Source organism: Zea mays, chromosome 5, assembly GCF_902167145.1.
Source record: "Zea mays cultivar B73 chromosome 5, Zm-B73-REFERENCE-NAM-5.0, whole genome shotgun sequence".
Taxonomy (NCBI): domain Eukaryota; kingdom Viridiplantae; phylum Streptophyta; class Magnoliopsida; order Poales; family Poaceae; genus Zea; species Zea mays.
The window spans coordinates 128,995,203-129,012,891 of NC_050100.1; the positions used below are offsets into that span (position 1 = coordinate 128,995,203).

The 17,689-nt window shown below is 50.2% G+C and overlaps 1 protein-coding gene across 2 annotated transcripts in view; it reads right to left on the reverse strand.

The window, feature by feature from the left end:
• Nucleotides 1-17,689, reverse strand: part of LOC100280502 (SNARE-interacting protein KEULE) — a 91,080-nt gene that overhangs the window by 42,438 nt on the left and 30,953 nt on the right. The window contains exons 5-9 of one of the 2 annotated variants that reach the window (XM_008645345.3): nt 16,570-16,620; nt 16,388-16,484; nt 16,274-16,306; nt 8,309-8,377; nt 8,084-8,212 (exon numbers count right to left, since the gene is read on the reverse strand). In XM_008645345.3, the coding sequence (XP_008643567.1) occupies nt 8,084-8,212; nt 8,309-8,377; nt 16,274-16,306; nt 16,388-16,484; nt 16,570-16,620 (379 nt within the window). 2 annotated transcript variants of the gene reach the window in all.

A 17,689-nucleotide genomic window follows, 5' to 3' on the forward strand; every position in this document is an offset into this window, starting at 1 on the left:
GCCGGTGGTAGGCACTCCACCACCAACCGCGCCGACGCTGGACCTCCCACTGGCCAGGGGTCCCAATACAGCTACTACAACCCCTGGTTAGGGGCTATCTACATGTGGTCGGGTCAGCGACCACCTACCACGCCTCGTCCACCCCATGGCATGCCCTCGTCTCCACAGGCTCTGCTGGCCGATCCCCCTGGTCAGTGGACCGGATAGTGGGGTGTTCCCCCGGCCTCCTACGGGCCACCTCCCGGATACGTCGGCCCACCCGCTCCCACTCCGGTATGGGATCAGCAGACCCTGGCTACCAACTTCCAGAATGTTGCTCTTCAACAACCTGTCCAACATGAGTGGCACTTCGACACTGGTGCCACCAGCCACATGACCTCTAACGCCGGTATCATCTCTCAAACCCTTCCTTCGCGTCATATTCCTTCACATATTGTTGTCGGTAATGGTCATCTCATTCCTGTCACTTCCACTGGCACCACTCACCTTCCACATAATCTATCCCTTAAAAGTGTCCTTGTCTCACCGTCCCTCATTAAGGATTTAATTTCTGTTCGTCAATTCACCACCGATAACAATTGTTCTGTTGAATTTGACCTGCTTGGTTGCTCTGTGAAGGATCTTCCTACTCGGCACGAGATCCTCAGATGTGACAGCTCTGCGCCACTATACCCCCTCCGGCTCCCGGCTACCACCCTTCATGCATCAACAACACCTACTATGTCCCTATGGCACCAGCGTCTTGGGCACCCTGGTCATGTCGTCTTATCCCATCTTGCCCAGTCGTCAGTCATTCCCTGTAATAAGAGTGCCACCGCTCCTTTATGTCATGCTTGTTAATTAGGACATCATGTTCATCTTCCTTTTCATACATCCACCTCCAGGGCTACTAAAATTTTTCAGTTAATACATTGTGATTTGTGGACCTCCCCTTTGACTAGTGTCTCTGGTCATAAATACTATCTTGCCATTTTAGATTATTATTCCCACTTTCTGTGGACATTCCCTTTGCGCCACAAATCATACACTTTGTCCACCCTCACCGCTTTCTTTGCCTATGTCCGCACTAAGTTTGGAATCACCATTCAGGGTATTCAGTGCGACAACGGCTGTGAGTTCGACAACCTACGTGCCCGCACATTTTTTCCTCGCCCGGCATTCACCTTCGTCTGTCATGCCCCTACACCTCCGCCCAGAATGGCAAAGCCGAACGCATCATACGATCCATAAACAATGCCGTTCGTTCCCTTCTTTTCCACGCTAGTGTTCCCCCCATCTTTTGGGCCGCAACTCTAGGCACTGCCACCTATTTCATAAACATCCTACCCACCAAAACCCTCAACCATTCCACGCCTCACTTCTATCTATTTGGAAAACATCCTTCATATGAGCATCTCCGTGTTTTTGGTTGCACCTGTTATCCCAACCTGTCAGCCACTGCCCCCCACAAACTTCCCCCCGCTCCACCCTCTGCGTTTTTCTCGGGTATTCCCCTCACCACAAGGGCTACCTTTGTCTCGATCGTCAAACCAATCGCATAATCATCTCACGCCACGTGGTGTTTGATGAAGCCTCTTTTCCCTTCTCCAAGGCTTCTTCCCCTCCCACGCGTGCTGCACTTGATTTCCTGGACGACGTGCCTAACACGGTCTCAGTTCCCTTTGAACTGTCACTAGTTTTTTCTTCTACAAGTACTGCTGCAACAAAGGACCGTTCACCTGGCGAACCACATGTGGCTGTCCCGGACTACTCACCACAGTCTCTTGGACAGCCATGTGCGCTTCAGCAGGCTTCCTCACCTTCACCAGCAGCCTTGGCGTCTCCTGCTGCTGACCCAGCAGCTCCGACGCCTCACGCTGCTAGACCGGCAGCCCTAGCGCTCACTGATGCTACAGGGCCTCGCGTCGTGCAGCCGGCTCCACCAGCAGCTACCCCGGTTGCACCCAGGGCGATCACCGTCAACCGTTTCGGTGGCCAGGTGTACTCTCGCCGTCGACCTCCTACTGCAGTGTCTCCCTCACCTGCAGCACAGGCATCAGATGTTGCTAGGCCTCCTGATGATCCAGGCACTACTCCAATTGTCCCTGTCGGCGCTGTTGTTGTACCCCCTATGGTCAACCACCACCGTATGACCACTCGGGGCAAGCGTGGCCTTCGGTTCCCAGCTCTATTTGAAGCTTCAGCATTGTCTCCAATTCCTCGCAGCTATCGCGTTGCCTTGGCCGATCCCCACTGGCGCGCTGCTATGGAACAGGAGTATGCAGCTCTGGTTGGAAACAACACCTGGGATCTCGTTCCTCGACCACCTCATTATAATGTTGTGACAGGCAAGTGGATATTCAAGCATAAGTTCAACGCCGATGGTTCTCTTGAGCGGTATAAGGCACGCTGGGTCCTTCGCGGGTTCACTCAACGCCCTGGCATCGACTTCTCTGAGACTTTTAGTCCTGTGGTCAAACCTGCTACAGTTCGGACAGTCCTCTCATTGGCTCTCTCACGTGGTTGGCCTATTCATCAGTTGGATGTCAATAATGCCTTTCTTCACGGCACGCTGTCTGAAACTGTCATATGTACTCAGCCCACTGGTTTCGAAGACTCCACTCATCCAGATTATGTATGCCGTCTCAACCGCTCTCTTTATGGACTCAAGCAAGCCCCTCGTGCATGGTACAGCAGATTTGCTTCTCACCTTCTGCAGCTCAGTTTCATTGAGGCCAAAACAGACATGTCCCTATTTGTCTATCACAAGGGTGCAGACATGGCCTATCTTCTTATGTATGTGGATGATATTGTGCTTACTGCCTCCTCCCTGCCAACACTACGACGAATCATCAGTGCCCTCCAGCAAGAATTTCCTATGAAGGATCTTGGCAGACTTCACCATTTCCTCGGCATGCATGTTCAGCACTCTACCTCAGGCATCTATCTGTCCCAGCATCAGTACTTGATTGAGATTCTTGAACGAGCTGGTATGAGTGATTGCAAGCCATGCACTACACCAGTTGATGTGAACCCCAAGCTCCCCTCTGATGGCGCTCCAGTTTCAGATCCCACTGATTACCGCAGTCTTGCAGAAGCTCTTCAGTACCTTACATTCACTCGTCCAGACATTGTGTATGTTGTTCAGTAGGTTTGTCTCCACATGCATGATCCACGGGAACCACACTTGGCTGCCCTCAAACGCATCCTACGATACATCAGAGGCACTTTGCATCTGGGGTTGTTCCTTCGCCCAACTTCTCAAACTGAGTTGGTCGTTTACTCTGATGCCGATTGGGCGGGCTGTCCGGACACCCGCAGATCCACATCTGGCTATGCTGTCTTCTTCGGCGACAACCTGGTCTCCTGGTCTTCCAAGCGCCAGAACACGGTTTCTCGCTCCAGTGCTGAAGCAGAATACCGTGCTGTTGCTAATGCCGTTGCTAAAGCTACCTGGCTTCGATAGCTCTTGACTGAATTGCATGCTTCTCTGCCGAAGACGACCTTGGTATATTGTGACAACATCAGTTTTGTCTACATGTCCTCCAACCCCGTTCAGCATCAACGCACCAAACATGTGGAGATCGACATTCACTTCGTTCGGGAACATGTTGCTCTTGGCAATGTCCGTGTCCTCCATGTGCCGACAACTTCACAGTATGCTGACGTCTTCACTAAGAGTCTGTCGTCTTCGGTGTTCACTGATTTTCGGTCCAGCCTCAACGTTCGCTCAACGAACGTATCGACTGTGGGGGGATGTTAGACAACAATATTCATTGCCTTGTATATAGGCGTGATGCCTGGCTTCTTTAAGCAGTCGGCCAGCCTTGTATAGCAGGTTAGGATAGAGAGAGATTTGGGGAAGAGTCCAGGATGGTAAGGATCAATTAGGGTCCTGTTGTTTCCTTGTCTAGGAGGTTTCCTTTTACCTCTGGCTCTTCCCCTATATATGTAACAGCACTCTTCTCTATCAATACACACACAATTCCTGCATTCTACTTTACTTACACATTTTTCCATGTTCCATGAAATAATAGTTGTTCCATAAGGAGATTAATTTGCAAGAATTGTGTGGGTTGGGTCAGGCCACCACAGGAGCAGGATAATAATGATCAGCTTAGTTAACGGTTGCTCATGAGTCAGGCTGTCCAGTTCTGTCATTTTAGGTCAACTGGATCCACACGACATCATGGTTGTTAGGAACTGGGCACCTTGAGTCACTGATTCGGCAGTGGAAAACCAGACCATGTCTGCACATCAACATAATAAACTAGATGTGTAACCAGAAAGGAAACATTTGAAGATTATATTAGTATTAGTCAATTTGTTAGATGGTTTCTTAGAGAAGATTATTTATTTGAATCTGTTTTTTGTGAGGGTCCAAACTACTCCCTCCCATTCCAAATTGTACGTCATGCTGGCCAGGGGAGGCGCGGCAGAGCACGAACCTGCAGGGATAAAAACCAGAGGTGGCTGGATAGGAGATTCCATATTGTCAGTCATGAAAATGGAATCCAAGTCGGTGACAGTGGTGGAGAGAGAAGCAGAGAAGGGAAAGGAAGACTCGTCAAAGACAACATATTGAGAGATCAAAAGACAGTGGGTGGATAGATCTAGACACCAGAACCCCTTGTGATCGGGGGAATACCCAAGAAAGACAAAGCGAGTTGAACTGAGGGCAAGCTTATGAGGATCGGTAGCGCGAAGGTGCTCATAGGTGGGAGGGGAGCCAAATAAGGCAAATTGAGGGGTGGGAGCACTGATCGCCTTAGTGGGAAGACAATTAAGCGGGTAGGTGGCAGTGTGGAGAGCCTCAGCCTAGAACTAAGTAGGAAACGAGGCTTCGAAAAGTAGGTAGCGCATGACGGTGTTGGTAGAATCATGTGCTTAGCCTTGCCATTCTAGAGAGAAGTGTAGGGGTAGGACATCCGTAGTTGGACGCCATGGGAGAGGAAGAAGGCACGAAAAGAGGAGCTATCAAACTCTCCCATCGTCACACTGACTCTCCCATTGTCACACTGAACGGCCTTGAGGGTGAGACCGAACTGAGTGGACACTCAGGCGAACAAGTGAAAGCATGGGGAACGCATCAGACTTCAAACACAATGAAAAAGTCCACGGGTAATGAGAACAATCATCAAGAACCACCAGACAGTACATATAGCCCGAAACACTCATAACAAGAGAAGTCCACAAATCACAGTGAATGAGATCAAAAGGATGCACAACCTGAGAGGAGGGATTAGGATAAGGGAGCCTAACATGATGACTCAGCTGACAGACATGGCATAGAGACTCATGGCGGCCTCAAGTACAAGAGATGACTGAACTACTAGACAACTTGGATATAACATCAAGACACAGATAGGCAAGCTGACCATGCCAAGTAGTGTACAAAGCAGTTACAGTCAAAGCATGCAAAGCTGACGAAGATCGCAAAGTAGTGTCTGCATGACAGTGGGAGTGGTTGGGGCCTTCGGGAAGGAAGGGAACGGAAGGAACCTCCCAATCCAAGTTCATAGGTGCTCGTAGCGCTCGTTGAGGCTGTGAAGGAGATCGAGGACGAGTGTACGGTCAGACCAACTCCCCAAGGTCACGGAGAGCATCTATCATGCCCTTCATCTAGAGACAATATTCAGTAACGAAGAGGTTGCCCTGGACGAAGACTCGGAAGGCGACATCAAGGTTGGAGGGCAAGAGCCTCGCGATTGTTGATAGAGATGGCAACGGGGAATTGCCCATCAAGGAATGGCTCATCATCCATCCCCATGAGGAGAAACATTCCCCATCCTCATCCCCAGGAACGCTCACGGGAGAACTTTTTCGTCCATCCCCGTCCCCGTTGAGGAATATGCAATATTTAGAAGTAAATTCAAATTGATTATATCAAATCAATATAAATTGAACAAACAAGATTTGAAATTCCAAGAGACATCTACTTTAGAGTTTAGTTTGTTATTTTATAATAGGCTATATATTGAGTTTTTAGTATAATTTTAACATGTCAATGGACTGATTTAGATCAAGAGAAGTTCGCGCAACGGATACGTGGGGAACGGAGTCGTGAACCCGACGAGAACTAAATTTTCCTGGTTTTGATCTCGTGGGGACTAAACTTTCCAGGAACGTGGGAACAATCTCGTTCCAGTAGTGTTAAATCCTAATTTTTGTAGCGTATCGCGTACCACGTTCTCGTTCCTCAATCCTATCGATCTGGGAACCTGGTTACTAAGGGACTAAATTACTCCCATCCCCATCTACTAATGGGGGTATTTCCTGCTAGAAATCGGGGATCGGGTCCCCATTGCCATCTCTAGTTCCAGAGGAACTGGTCCTCAATGGCAACCCAAGCCTAGCAAGCAGTGCCACCATGCTCACGGATAATGTCCTATAGCTCAACAGTGGCAGTGTCGAGGATCCAAGATACATGGGTCGAGGATCCAAGAGACAACCATGTTGTCCATACAACGTTAGGAGGGCACAGGCAGGTAGTTGTCAGTGAGGACATGGTTGTCAAGGACGTAGCACTGCAAGGTGAGGAGGACAAGGTCGTGCCAACGGGCGTAGTTGGAGGTCGGGTTGAGAACAACTGTGACCAGCGATCGATGTTCTGGACACCGGCCACCAGAGCACAACACTTGGTGACAACGGAGGCTTCGTAAGTGAGGGGGTGTCGACATCGCTGGAGGCGAAGGGTGTGGCCGTCAGCAGCGACCTCATCCAGCTGATACTGCTCCCGCAAGCTGACAAGCAAGGGCATCTGCAGAGGCGCACTCATGCTCCTAGACGAGGGCAATGGCCCGCTCACGCTCCCGCGTGGTGGGGACGGCGGACTTGGTCGTGGCAAGAGCAGCAGCAATGGTGGAGAGGACCACAATGAGCTCGTCATGAAGGCCACGACTAGTGAAGAGGCCCACAAATGGAAAGCTAGCCAGCCCCGCGATGGACAAGCCGGTCGGGTCAAGCATGACATCCGAGGTGGCAGTGGCAGCAAAGAAGGCTGTTGCAACACAAGAGGGCGGCGCGGGAGCGACAAAGGAAGTAGGGCCGGCAGTAGTGATGCTTGGGAGAAGCAGAGCGGTGGCCACGGCGCCAAGGAGGGGCAGGGCGGCGACCATGGCGCCAAAGGGAGGGGAGGAGGCGGCGTTCACGCCGGCGGGTGAAGGACCACGCTGGGGCCAGCGGGGCCGCCAGCGATGAACATAGGGGATGGCGGCCACCCACAAACTGGCAACGTTGGACTGGGCGAAGGCAAGGGAGGAGGCGTCGGCGCCCACTTGGTGGCAGGCAGACCTGCGATAGTGCTTAATAAGCCACTAGCGTCGACGGTGGGTGCCAGGGCAGGCAGCCAGGGCCCGGCGACAGTCGACCAGATGGTGGCGGGCCGAGAAGAGGAAAGAGGGAAGGCAGCACCGGTGAGGGACTGAGGGGGAAGCCCACGCTAGGGTGGTGCAACGGCTGGCAAACGACCATGGTCTGTGGCGGTCGTGAAGAGGAGCCGGTGGCTAGGGTTAGGAGAAGGTTGTTGATACCATATTGGAGAATAGAATAATATTAACCAAAATATGTGGAGGATAAATATAGTAGCACCCATAATGGTTGTATACAAGGCCTAGTCCCAACAGGGAACAACACACTCTAAGAGAAAGGACGGGATGTACCTAAAGATTTAGCCTTAATAGGAGTGCATGAAAAACAGCTATCCATGTGTCCGATCCTTGACTTGTGGGTTCTATTGGATTTTCTTGTTTGGGATAAAAGGCTTTGTTGTTGTTGTGGTCTTGTTAGGCCTTTGCACAAGCAGTGATGCAATGGACAATGGAGACAAAAAGAGAATCTTAATTGGACCCATGGTGACGGCAGAAAAAAATTAAGGCCCAGGGTTGCCTTTGTGCCTGGCTGCACATCAGATTTTGTTAGCAAATTTAAGGTCAGGCATTTGGTCCACGCAGAGGGCTATGAAACAAACCAATCCACCTGTTCCCCTAACTTCTGGTCCATCTTTCTCATAGTAGACACTTCTGGTCATGTATCATCACAGCACAAAATAAAACAAAATGTATCAAGCAACACAAGATTTCACAAGTAACACATTTATGCATACCCTCATTGATGCAAATACTGTGGATATACGAGTAGCCATTGTGTTCAGACAAGCATTATACTTGTGAGATCCTTCTGCATTTTCACTAAAAAGTTCTTCCAATGCCCTCTCATGGTCAGTTATGAAACCCTGCATGCAATCACCAAGCTGAGTGAGAAACCCTACTCATGCAATTAATCAATTCTACACCTAACCTAATATTAAAAGCAATAAACTTTCTTTTACCGTTGCTTCTAGAAACCTCCTTAAACTATTTCTTTTTTCTTTCAATTGTCCATCAAAAAGTACGCTCCTCTGCACCACATGTGATACTGATGTTGTGGCATATTTTTTTTTTTTTCTCGAAAACGCAGGAGAGCTGCATTTCATTAAAATAAGAAGGTGAGCCCCAAAATGGGGCGGTACAAAAATGGTGTGGCTTTTTATGGCGGCCAACACCTTACATAGACAAACGTATCCATAGTACCAGGAGACATCTCAGCCCACAGCCCTAGGGGCGCCAGCAAGGCGCCAGAAAGTGGCATCTTCGCTAATCTCCTGGACCACTTTAGCGATATCAGCAACCTCATCATCGAACACACAACAATTCCGATGCTTCCACAACCACCAAGCAACCAAGCAGACCACCGAGTTGAAAACCTTTCGCCGCTGCTTTGGTACATTTTGCTCCGCCTGCTGCCACCAGACTTGAAAGTTGTCCTCCCCAGGGGAAGGGCACAGGTGTTGAAGACTGCAGGCGGAAAGAACCTGGAACCAGACTTGCCTAGAGAAGACGCAGCCAGCCAACAGGTGTTGAATCGTTTCCTCTTCTTGATTACAGAGCACACAGCAGTCAGGATGATCCAGCCCTCTTCTCGCCAAACGGTCCGCTGTCCAACATCTATTTAGACTTGCTAACCAAAGGAAAAACTTGCACTTCGGAGGGGCCCAGGACTTCCAAATCCTATGGGCAGGTTCAAAAGCGATGGAGCCTATAAAGAACCTCCGGTAAGCCGATCTTGAAGAGTACTGTCCTGAGGATGATGGGGTCCAGAGGTGCTGGTCACTAACCCCCGGCGCAAGATTAACTGTTTCTATGACATCCCAGAGTTGAAGGTACTCCGAGAGAACTTGAGCATCCAGAACACCCCTGATATCTCTGACCCAGCGACCATCAACCAAAGCCTCCTGTACCGTTCTACCTCGCTTGAACTTAGAAGGGACCAGCCTGCATAGGGATGGTGCCAAAACTGAAAGTGAGTGACCCTGAATCCATCTGTCTTGCCAAAACAGCGTGTTAGCCCCATCTCCCACGATCGAAACCACTGAGGCAGCGAACATTGCTGCTGCAATGGGATGGACCTGAATGTCGAACTCCGTCCAAGGGCGATCTAGCTGAGTCTTTTTAAACCAAAGCCAGCGCATACACAAGGACCAGCCAAGAGCTTCCAAGTTATGAATACCTAGGCCACCAAGCTCGATTGGTCTGCAAACACGGCCCCAATTAACCAGGCAGTGCCCCCCTCTAATGTCACGTCTGCCTTTCCACAAGAAGCCCCTCCTGATTTTATCAATGGCTTTCAGCACCCACTTCGGACATTGAAGCACCATGAGATGGTGGATAGGAATGGCTGTAAGGACAGCTTTCACCAAGACATTTCTTCCTGCCGGATGCATCAAAGCAGCTTTCCATCCTGGGAGTTTGTCCGCGATCTTATCAATCAAAGGTAGCAAGTCAACCGCTGTCAACTTTTTGTGAGATAGAGGCAAACCAAGATATTTGCATGGAAAATTCACCACATTGCAACCCAAGGTTCCCTGAACTTCCTCCACCACCTGATCCGAACATCGAATTGGTGTAATGGAGCATTTGCCAATGTTGGTGACAAGCCCCGAAGCTTCTCCGAAAACCCGCAGCAACTCTTTTGTCAAGGTTAATTCACTCGCCACCGGCTGCACGAAGAGCACCACATCATCCGCGTACATTGAAACCCTCTGTCCAGCACCCCGCCTTAATAGGGGGAGTAACAGACCTAGATCTGCAGCCCTCTTGATAAGGAAATTCAGCACGTCCATGACTAGAATAAACAACATTGGCGAAAGGGGGTCCCCTTGCCGCAGCCCCCGCTGGTGAAAAATAAGATCACCAGGTTCTCCATTAACCAGGACTCTAGTGGAAGCAGTTCTGAACATTTTAGCCATGATGTCGCACCAGAACGAGCCAAAGCCAAGAAATTGCAGGACTTCCAACAAAAAGGGCCACGAAACTGAGTCAAAAGCCTTGCTGATGTCAAGTTTGAGAAGTATCCTAGCCTCTTTCTGCCGGTGAAGCACACTGGCCATCTGTTGCACAAGGATGAAATTGTCATGAATACATCGACCCTTCACGAAGGCGCTTTGGTTGAGAGAGACCAGCTGCGGCAGCTTAGGAGCAAGCCGGTTGGCCAGCAGCTTCATTATGATTTTTGCAAAACTATGGATGAGACTAATTGGTCTGTAATCTTTTAGCTCCAGGGCCTCCGCTGTTTTAGGAAGAAGGGTAATAAAAGCTGAATTCAGCAAAGACAACCTGGAAACATCCCCTTGCATCAACCTGTTGACCGCCGCCATGAAATCTCCTTTAATTGTTGGCCAAGCAATTTTGTAGAAACGGCCTGTGAAGCCGTCCGGGCCAGGTGCCTTATCCGCCGGCAGCGATTTGATAGTGTCCCAAACCTCCTCCTCAGTGATAATTTGATTCAATCCTTCGAGATCAAGTTGAGTTCCTGGGTGGAAGGAAGGAAGGTCCAGGGTGAACTCACGTTCTCTGGCCGTTCCCAACAGATTATTAAAGAACTCCCACACTACCTCCTTTTTCCTTTCTTGGTCCATCACGAGTCTGTCGTCCACTTTCACTTTAGCCATATAATTTTTTCTCTTTCTGTATTTCGCATGCAGGTGGAAATAAGAGGTATTCGCATCTCCCTCCTTTAACCAATTCAGGCGCGACCTAGTTCTGGCTATCGTTCTTTCCAGAGACGCAAGCCCTAAAGACAGGTGCTTGAGCTTCTGCCGCAACCAACTTTCATGAGGAGTGAGGCATCTAAGATCTTGGGCTTTTTCCAGCTGAAAGATAATTTCCCGAGCGAATAACAGCTGCTGTCTGACATTCCCGACCTTCTTCTGTCCCCACGACTGCAACTCCCGAGCGAGCCTAGCCAATTTATCTGCTAGCAGATTTAGAGGGCAGGACCCCTCCAAATGTTGAGACCATGAACGTTGTACTTCGTCATCAAATCCATCCAACTTTGTCCAGAAACTTTCGAAGTGAAATCTTCTTTTACCTTGAGTAAACTCATGTAGGCCGAGGAGAAGAGGGCAATGATCTGAGAACATGGTGGCCGAACTCTGGAGGATACAGTTAGGGAAGTAGATCTCCCAATCAGTGGTGTAGAACAACCTGTCCAGCCTAACCAGAGTAGGTGAAGCCCTTTCATTGGACCAAGTGTATCTTCTACCAAGCAACTCTAGCTCTTTAAGTTCAAGGTCGTTTAAGAGGCGACGAAATCGACCCATCATGGCACGGTCCAGATTACTATTATTTTTGTCTTCCGCTCTATATATAAGATTGAAGTCGCCACCCACTGCCCAAGGGCCTGGACAGGAAGCTCTGATGGTTCTAAGCTCCTGAATGAAAGCCAATTTCAGATTATCGGACTGAGGACCATAGACACCTGTAAACCACCAGGGTGTGTCACCACCGTGTGCGATCAGCAGCGAAACAGAGAAGGAGTCGATTCTTGAATTGATGACATTGCATACTGTCCCTTTCCACGCCAATAGAATGCCTCCACGAGTGCCTTGAGCCGGCAAGAAAATAAAGTTATCAAACTCGGATCCCAACATAGACATGACCATTCGCCTGGAGATGGCTTCCTTTTTAGTCTCCTGCAAACACACCAAGTCTGGGCGTGTAGAAAGCACCATATCCCGGACACCATCACGCCTCGACTTACGGTTGAGGCCCCGCACATTCCAAATCAAAATGTTTGAGATATCCATGGTTGACAAGGAAAAGGACGACCTAACAACGGACGGAGCTCAGCACAAGCCCAGCAATCCATCTGCAGACGTCGGCCCTTCAAGGTCCCAAGGCACTTGATTCTCACAAGGGACCGACCAGCCAAAAAGCGCTGTCAAGGCCGCAATATGAGCTTGGGATAGGGGCTCGCGGAAGAGCCGCCCGAGGGCGTCAATGTCATGCGGCCTGAAGATTTCTGAGTCCGTCGCCACGCCTAGATGCTTGATAAGACTGAGACGAGTGCGCCGGGCCTCAGCTGTCGTATTATTATCAACCTTTTTCTTCGCTAGGCGAGCACTACGCCTTGGGGCGAAATCCAACGGGAGGCGTTTGGCCAAACGCCTATGAACCGTGGGCCGAGACAGGATCCTCGAAACCGGTCTGGTGACTCCCGCGATAAAAGTTTGAGCCGGTGAAGTCGGAGAAGCCTCCCCGGGCGTTGTGGGAGCGGCCGCGCCCCGGGCCCCACGTCTCCTCCTGGAGTAGACGAGAGGCAAACCCTCCGGCCTCGCGGTCGCGGAACGGGCGGGAGGCGTCTGGGCCTCAACCGCACCAGCATCCGACCGCCCCGCAGCAGCGGTCCCAGGAGTCTGCGCCTCCACCGCAGCAGCGGGCTGGGGGGGAGCCTGGGCCTCCACCGCAGCAGAAGAAGAGGCCCCCAAATCCACCACAGGCCCAGGAGCGTGGCTCGGCCCAACAAACTGGGAGCCGCCAGCCCCCAAATAAGCCATGATCTCCAGGGCGCCCTCGAACGGCGGGCTGCATGGGACAACCCCACGCAGATCAACGTGAATCGTGGCTTCCTCCATCAATTGGCCATCTCCCAGTGCCCCGGTCGAAGCAGGGTCTGGGCCAACGTTGCAAATCATCGTAGACGAAGCGGCACCATCATGAGATACGCCCACTGGAATCGACCAAGGACGCCTCGTGCCCCGAGCCGAGGAACTCCCCGCCACGTGTCCAGACGCAGAGCGGCTACCACCCAGACGATCATGCACCGAACGTCGAGGAGCCCCCTCGTATCCGCGGCCACGCGGGGCGGCAGCAGCGCCCCCATCGCCAGAGGGCCCACCAACAACTGGTGGCGGCGGCAGAGCATCGTCCCCCACGCTCTCCTCAAGCACGGGGGTCACCTCAATGTCGATGTGGTAGCAGAGGCCTTGCATGGGCACCGCAGACCGCCCCGCCGCCACACTCGGCTCGACGATGAACAGTTCCCCGGAACGGCGGAGGCTAGCCGGATCATGGCACCAAGCCTGGAGACGAAAGGCCGACAGGTCCAGTTTGCTCGCCGTAGCCGGGTGCAGCTCAAGCACATGACAGGAGTCCCGAAGAAGAAGCTCCGCTGTGGAACGATCCCACGCGTGCGCCGGAATTCCACGTAAAACCACCTCCACCAAGGTAGGAAGCGAGTCGCCGGTGGCATGAGCAAACCGCGTCCACCTCCGAAACTTCAGCGAGAACCGAGGAGCGTGATACAGTTCTCCATTGTTGTAGGCCCTAGATGCCATGGCCTCATCCGGGAAGATCATTAGGAAGTCCTCCGGCCAGGACTTGTGAACCAAGAGCAAGCTCGCCTCAAATCCAAGAGCCGAGGCGATCTCCTCCCTAACCTCCTCCGCTTGGACCGTCGGTCTGGTGCCAACAATCGAGACGAACAGCGCACGACGGAGGGAGATCTCTTCCCGAGCAATGCATTGATTGAAATCCAAGATACCAAGCAACTCTCTAGAAGCATGTTGAACCGCGCCGCCTTGGACTGCAGTCGACTCCGGCATGAGCAGTCTGCAATCGGTGTCGGCCCCCTCCGAGTCCCCATGTCGGCTAGAATGTGCCCGGCCACGTCGGCGGGAGTGGCGTCTACGCTTCCGACCACCAGGCGGACTACCGCCCCCGGCCTCCTGACAGCCACCGCTAGCCGATTTCACAGCAGGAACCGAACTGATACGCTGCCACACCGGCCGTCGAGAGGCCGCCCCCCGATCCGCAAGCACCGTCGCGGGAGGGGGTAATCCAGCAACACGCCTCCAAACCGACTCACGTCCCTTCTCGGAAGGAACATGCAGCAACGACTGATCAAGCCGCTTCCAAGCCGGTACACGGTCACCAATAGCCCTAGCAGGTTCCTCCCCTGGGCAGACCGCCGCCCGATGCCCTAGGCGGAGGCAGGAGAAGCACCTAGGCGGAAGACGGCACGCCGCCGCACGATGAGTAGGAGAGAAACAGTTGAAGCATTTCCCATGCAAATCAGACGGGGCCGGCCGGCGGACCGCAGAGCGGCGCGAGACCTTGCGCCTCCAAACCTTCTGCCACCCCTCCGCGTCAACGGAACGGCGAGGGGGAGGGGGAGAAGGACCACGTCGCAGAATCTGGATCCTTTTTGGCGGCTGGGCAGCCCGCTCCCGCACCGGCGAGGCCGGGGAAGCAGGCGCCGAAAGCAGCGCGACCTTGTAGGACACCCCAGAGGCCGATCCAGCCGCGCCGGGCTCCGAGTCGACCACGGCAGGACCCGCCGGCGGCGAAGGGGACACGTCTGTCCACCGCTGCTCCTTGGACCGGCCAACGGGGGCAACTGGCCTAGCGAAGGGAGAGAGAGACCCTGAAGACGTAGAGACCCAGGGCGAGGGGGAGGTGGACGCCGGCACCGGAGTGGTGGACGGCGGGAGAGAACGACACATCCTGGTTTGTTGTGGCATATTTTGAGCCCCTGACACAGGCAACTGGGGAGTAGCTATTGGAGGGGCATTTATCTATTGGCGAGATGAATGGGCCTCATACGAATTAGTCTAGAAAAACATTGCCCCCGTTGTCAGGGTTGTTTTATACAAGCAGGCTGAAACACGCGAAGGCTCAGGGCATGTTTGGGTAAACTGTTTCTCAAAACCATGGTTTTACAATATTATACTTTGCAGTTGTCATGACAATACCGTAGTTTTGGTCAGCTCCAAAAATACCATGGTTTTGAGAAACATTGTTTGGATACAACATTATAAATCATGGTATTAGGCAGAAGTTAGCCATGCCATGAAAACTTTGGGTTAGAGTGAAGTTTCCAATACTCCAAAAACATCATGGTATCTAGAATACCATGGTTTTGAAAACATAGTTTTCAAGAATGCAACCAAACACCTTATGGCATAAAATACTATGGTATTACTAAAAACCGTGGTATTCCTTAGAAAGTAGAAACTACAAAAATACTTCACTTCCAAACAAGCCCAATAGTGATAGTAGTCTACTGGGTCGTCACAGATTCACATGGACTAGGTGAAATTATTACTGGGCCAACTTGCAGAACAAAACACTATGCAATGTTGCAGGCCACCATATGGACGGTAATATAATTCCACATGGAGAATTTGTATAATAGAAACCTACATAAAACACAGCAACTTTATGCCTCTTGACAGATAGAACGAGCACATAGAAGATGTGATCCTGTCACAAGTCATGAGAACATAGAAGATGCAATCCTGTCACAACAAAGCGCTGGTGAGCACTGAGACCGACAAGGCTACCAAGCCCGTGGCCTCATCCACATATTAGGAATCCGCAATGCAGAATGTTTCGACTCTCGAGAGGACTAGAACAGAGTGGATGGAGCAATGAGGAAGAGAAGAAAAGAGGGGTTTTCTAACATTGTAATGTATGGACATATTTGTTAGTTTACATTAAATTCATGGATGACTTCGAGCTATATAGAAGTATGCCTATGCCTACAATGGAATATTGTTTTCATCTCATCCTACTGTCAAAAGAGAACAAACATATTTAAAAGAAACAGCAATGAGTAATGGTAACTGAATTTCTCAGGGGCAAACCAGACAGTTTTCCCTCTCCCCTTACCACCTCCTACCACCACCCTTGTTTTTGTGATAAACTCGCTACTTAATTACTTATAAAGAAAAATACGAGGCCCCAAATCCAGCCACTATGACAGATTTACTGGGAGAACAGAACATAAAAATTCATTTCTATCTTGTATGACAACTTATTGACCTAAGAGCAAGGGTACAGCCTCCATTGCAACTAATCCAAGTTATATGATTCAAGATGAGCCAACGCCATAGCAATATATGTATTTCCAGAATACATAACAGAATTAAAACCCATATCCGGAACCAATGATCTTTTTGAAGGATAATGCTTACCTGGGAATCAATAGCAAAGTACTCCAAATTCATCTGGAAGATAAAAAACAAGATATAGTGAATAGCTGACATAATAATCTGAGGTACCCAAGCAAAACAAGAGAGCCACATAACCTCACTAAGTGCGGCAATACGAGGTAGTACACTTGAATCCTTTTTTATTTGAGCAACTAATTCTTTATGTACGGGAGAACTGAAAAACACATATGCCCTGCAACACAAGTAATACGCCAAAAAATATGAAACCAAAGCAAGTATCTATAAGAAAAGTGACTGGAAGTATATGTTGTACATACTTCTTGTACAAAGGGCTTCTTCCTGACATGTCGGATAGGAACATGACAATGCTGCAAATCACCATGGTATGATGGTTAAGAGCATCAAATCAAAAGGTACAACATATGATTGCAAGCAGAACTCAAAGTTTGTTTTATATCTCAATTCAGCACATGCCATGCTCATGGGTAATAAGTGCAAACTTGCAAATGGTAATGTCAACCCTCCACTGCGAGTAACCCACATACACTGAAAGAGTGAAGTCTCTTCATGAATTGCCATACTTAAAGTAAGCTACTGATCTCTATGTTTCAGACACACTAATTTCCATTAATGTATGACAGTATGAGCCTGTTTAGAAAAGGGAGATCGGTCTTGAAATTTTAGGAATTTCAGATTTTAAAGCAATCATGAGGTATTGAATCTTTTTGAAGCGCAATGGCAGGACCTCTGCTTTTCAATTAAGATAGGGAAGAGTTTATGTACATGCTTAAATTAAAAAAGCACCCTCCAGACAGAGTTCCGGGCAGCACAAAGGTGCAAAAAACCAAAATAACACTTATGATTCTACACTTCCAAATTAAGGCCCTTCTTTGTTGCCTGATGTCCTCTTTCGCTCTAGAGGCCACTTGTGCTACCGTTTCAAACGCGCCGGTGAAGATCCTTTTGTTCCATTCTTTCCAGATGATCCAAATAGTGTAAATCACTACCCCATTGAATTGCCTCCTCTCACTTTTCGGAATCTTGGCTTGGGATACCTCCCACCACCGGATTGTTATAGATGCTTTTGTGGGCCGCCAATTCACAAGGCGCAGAAATAGGAAAGAGGAGATAAGTCAGGAATAGTTTCTGTTTTATCAGTTCCTAAATAATAGGTTAGTTCCTTTTTATGTGGCTAAATAGTAGCAGTTCCTAAATAATAGGTTAGTTCCTTTTTATGTGGCTGAATAATAGCAGTAGATATGTCTATCCTGAGACCGCCTATGGCTATAAAGGCGGCTGGGCATCAGCTGTAATAATCAACCAGGAATAAGATCTCCCTTTTGTTTGGGCGAGATCACCTGGGATCATCCTGGCCAGGCACGACGCCGGCGCAGGAGATCTGGGTGATCAGCGCCCTCTTCTTCCATACACCTTGCG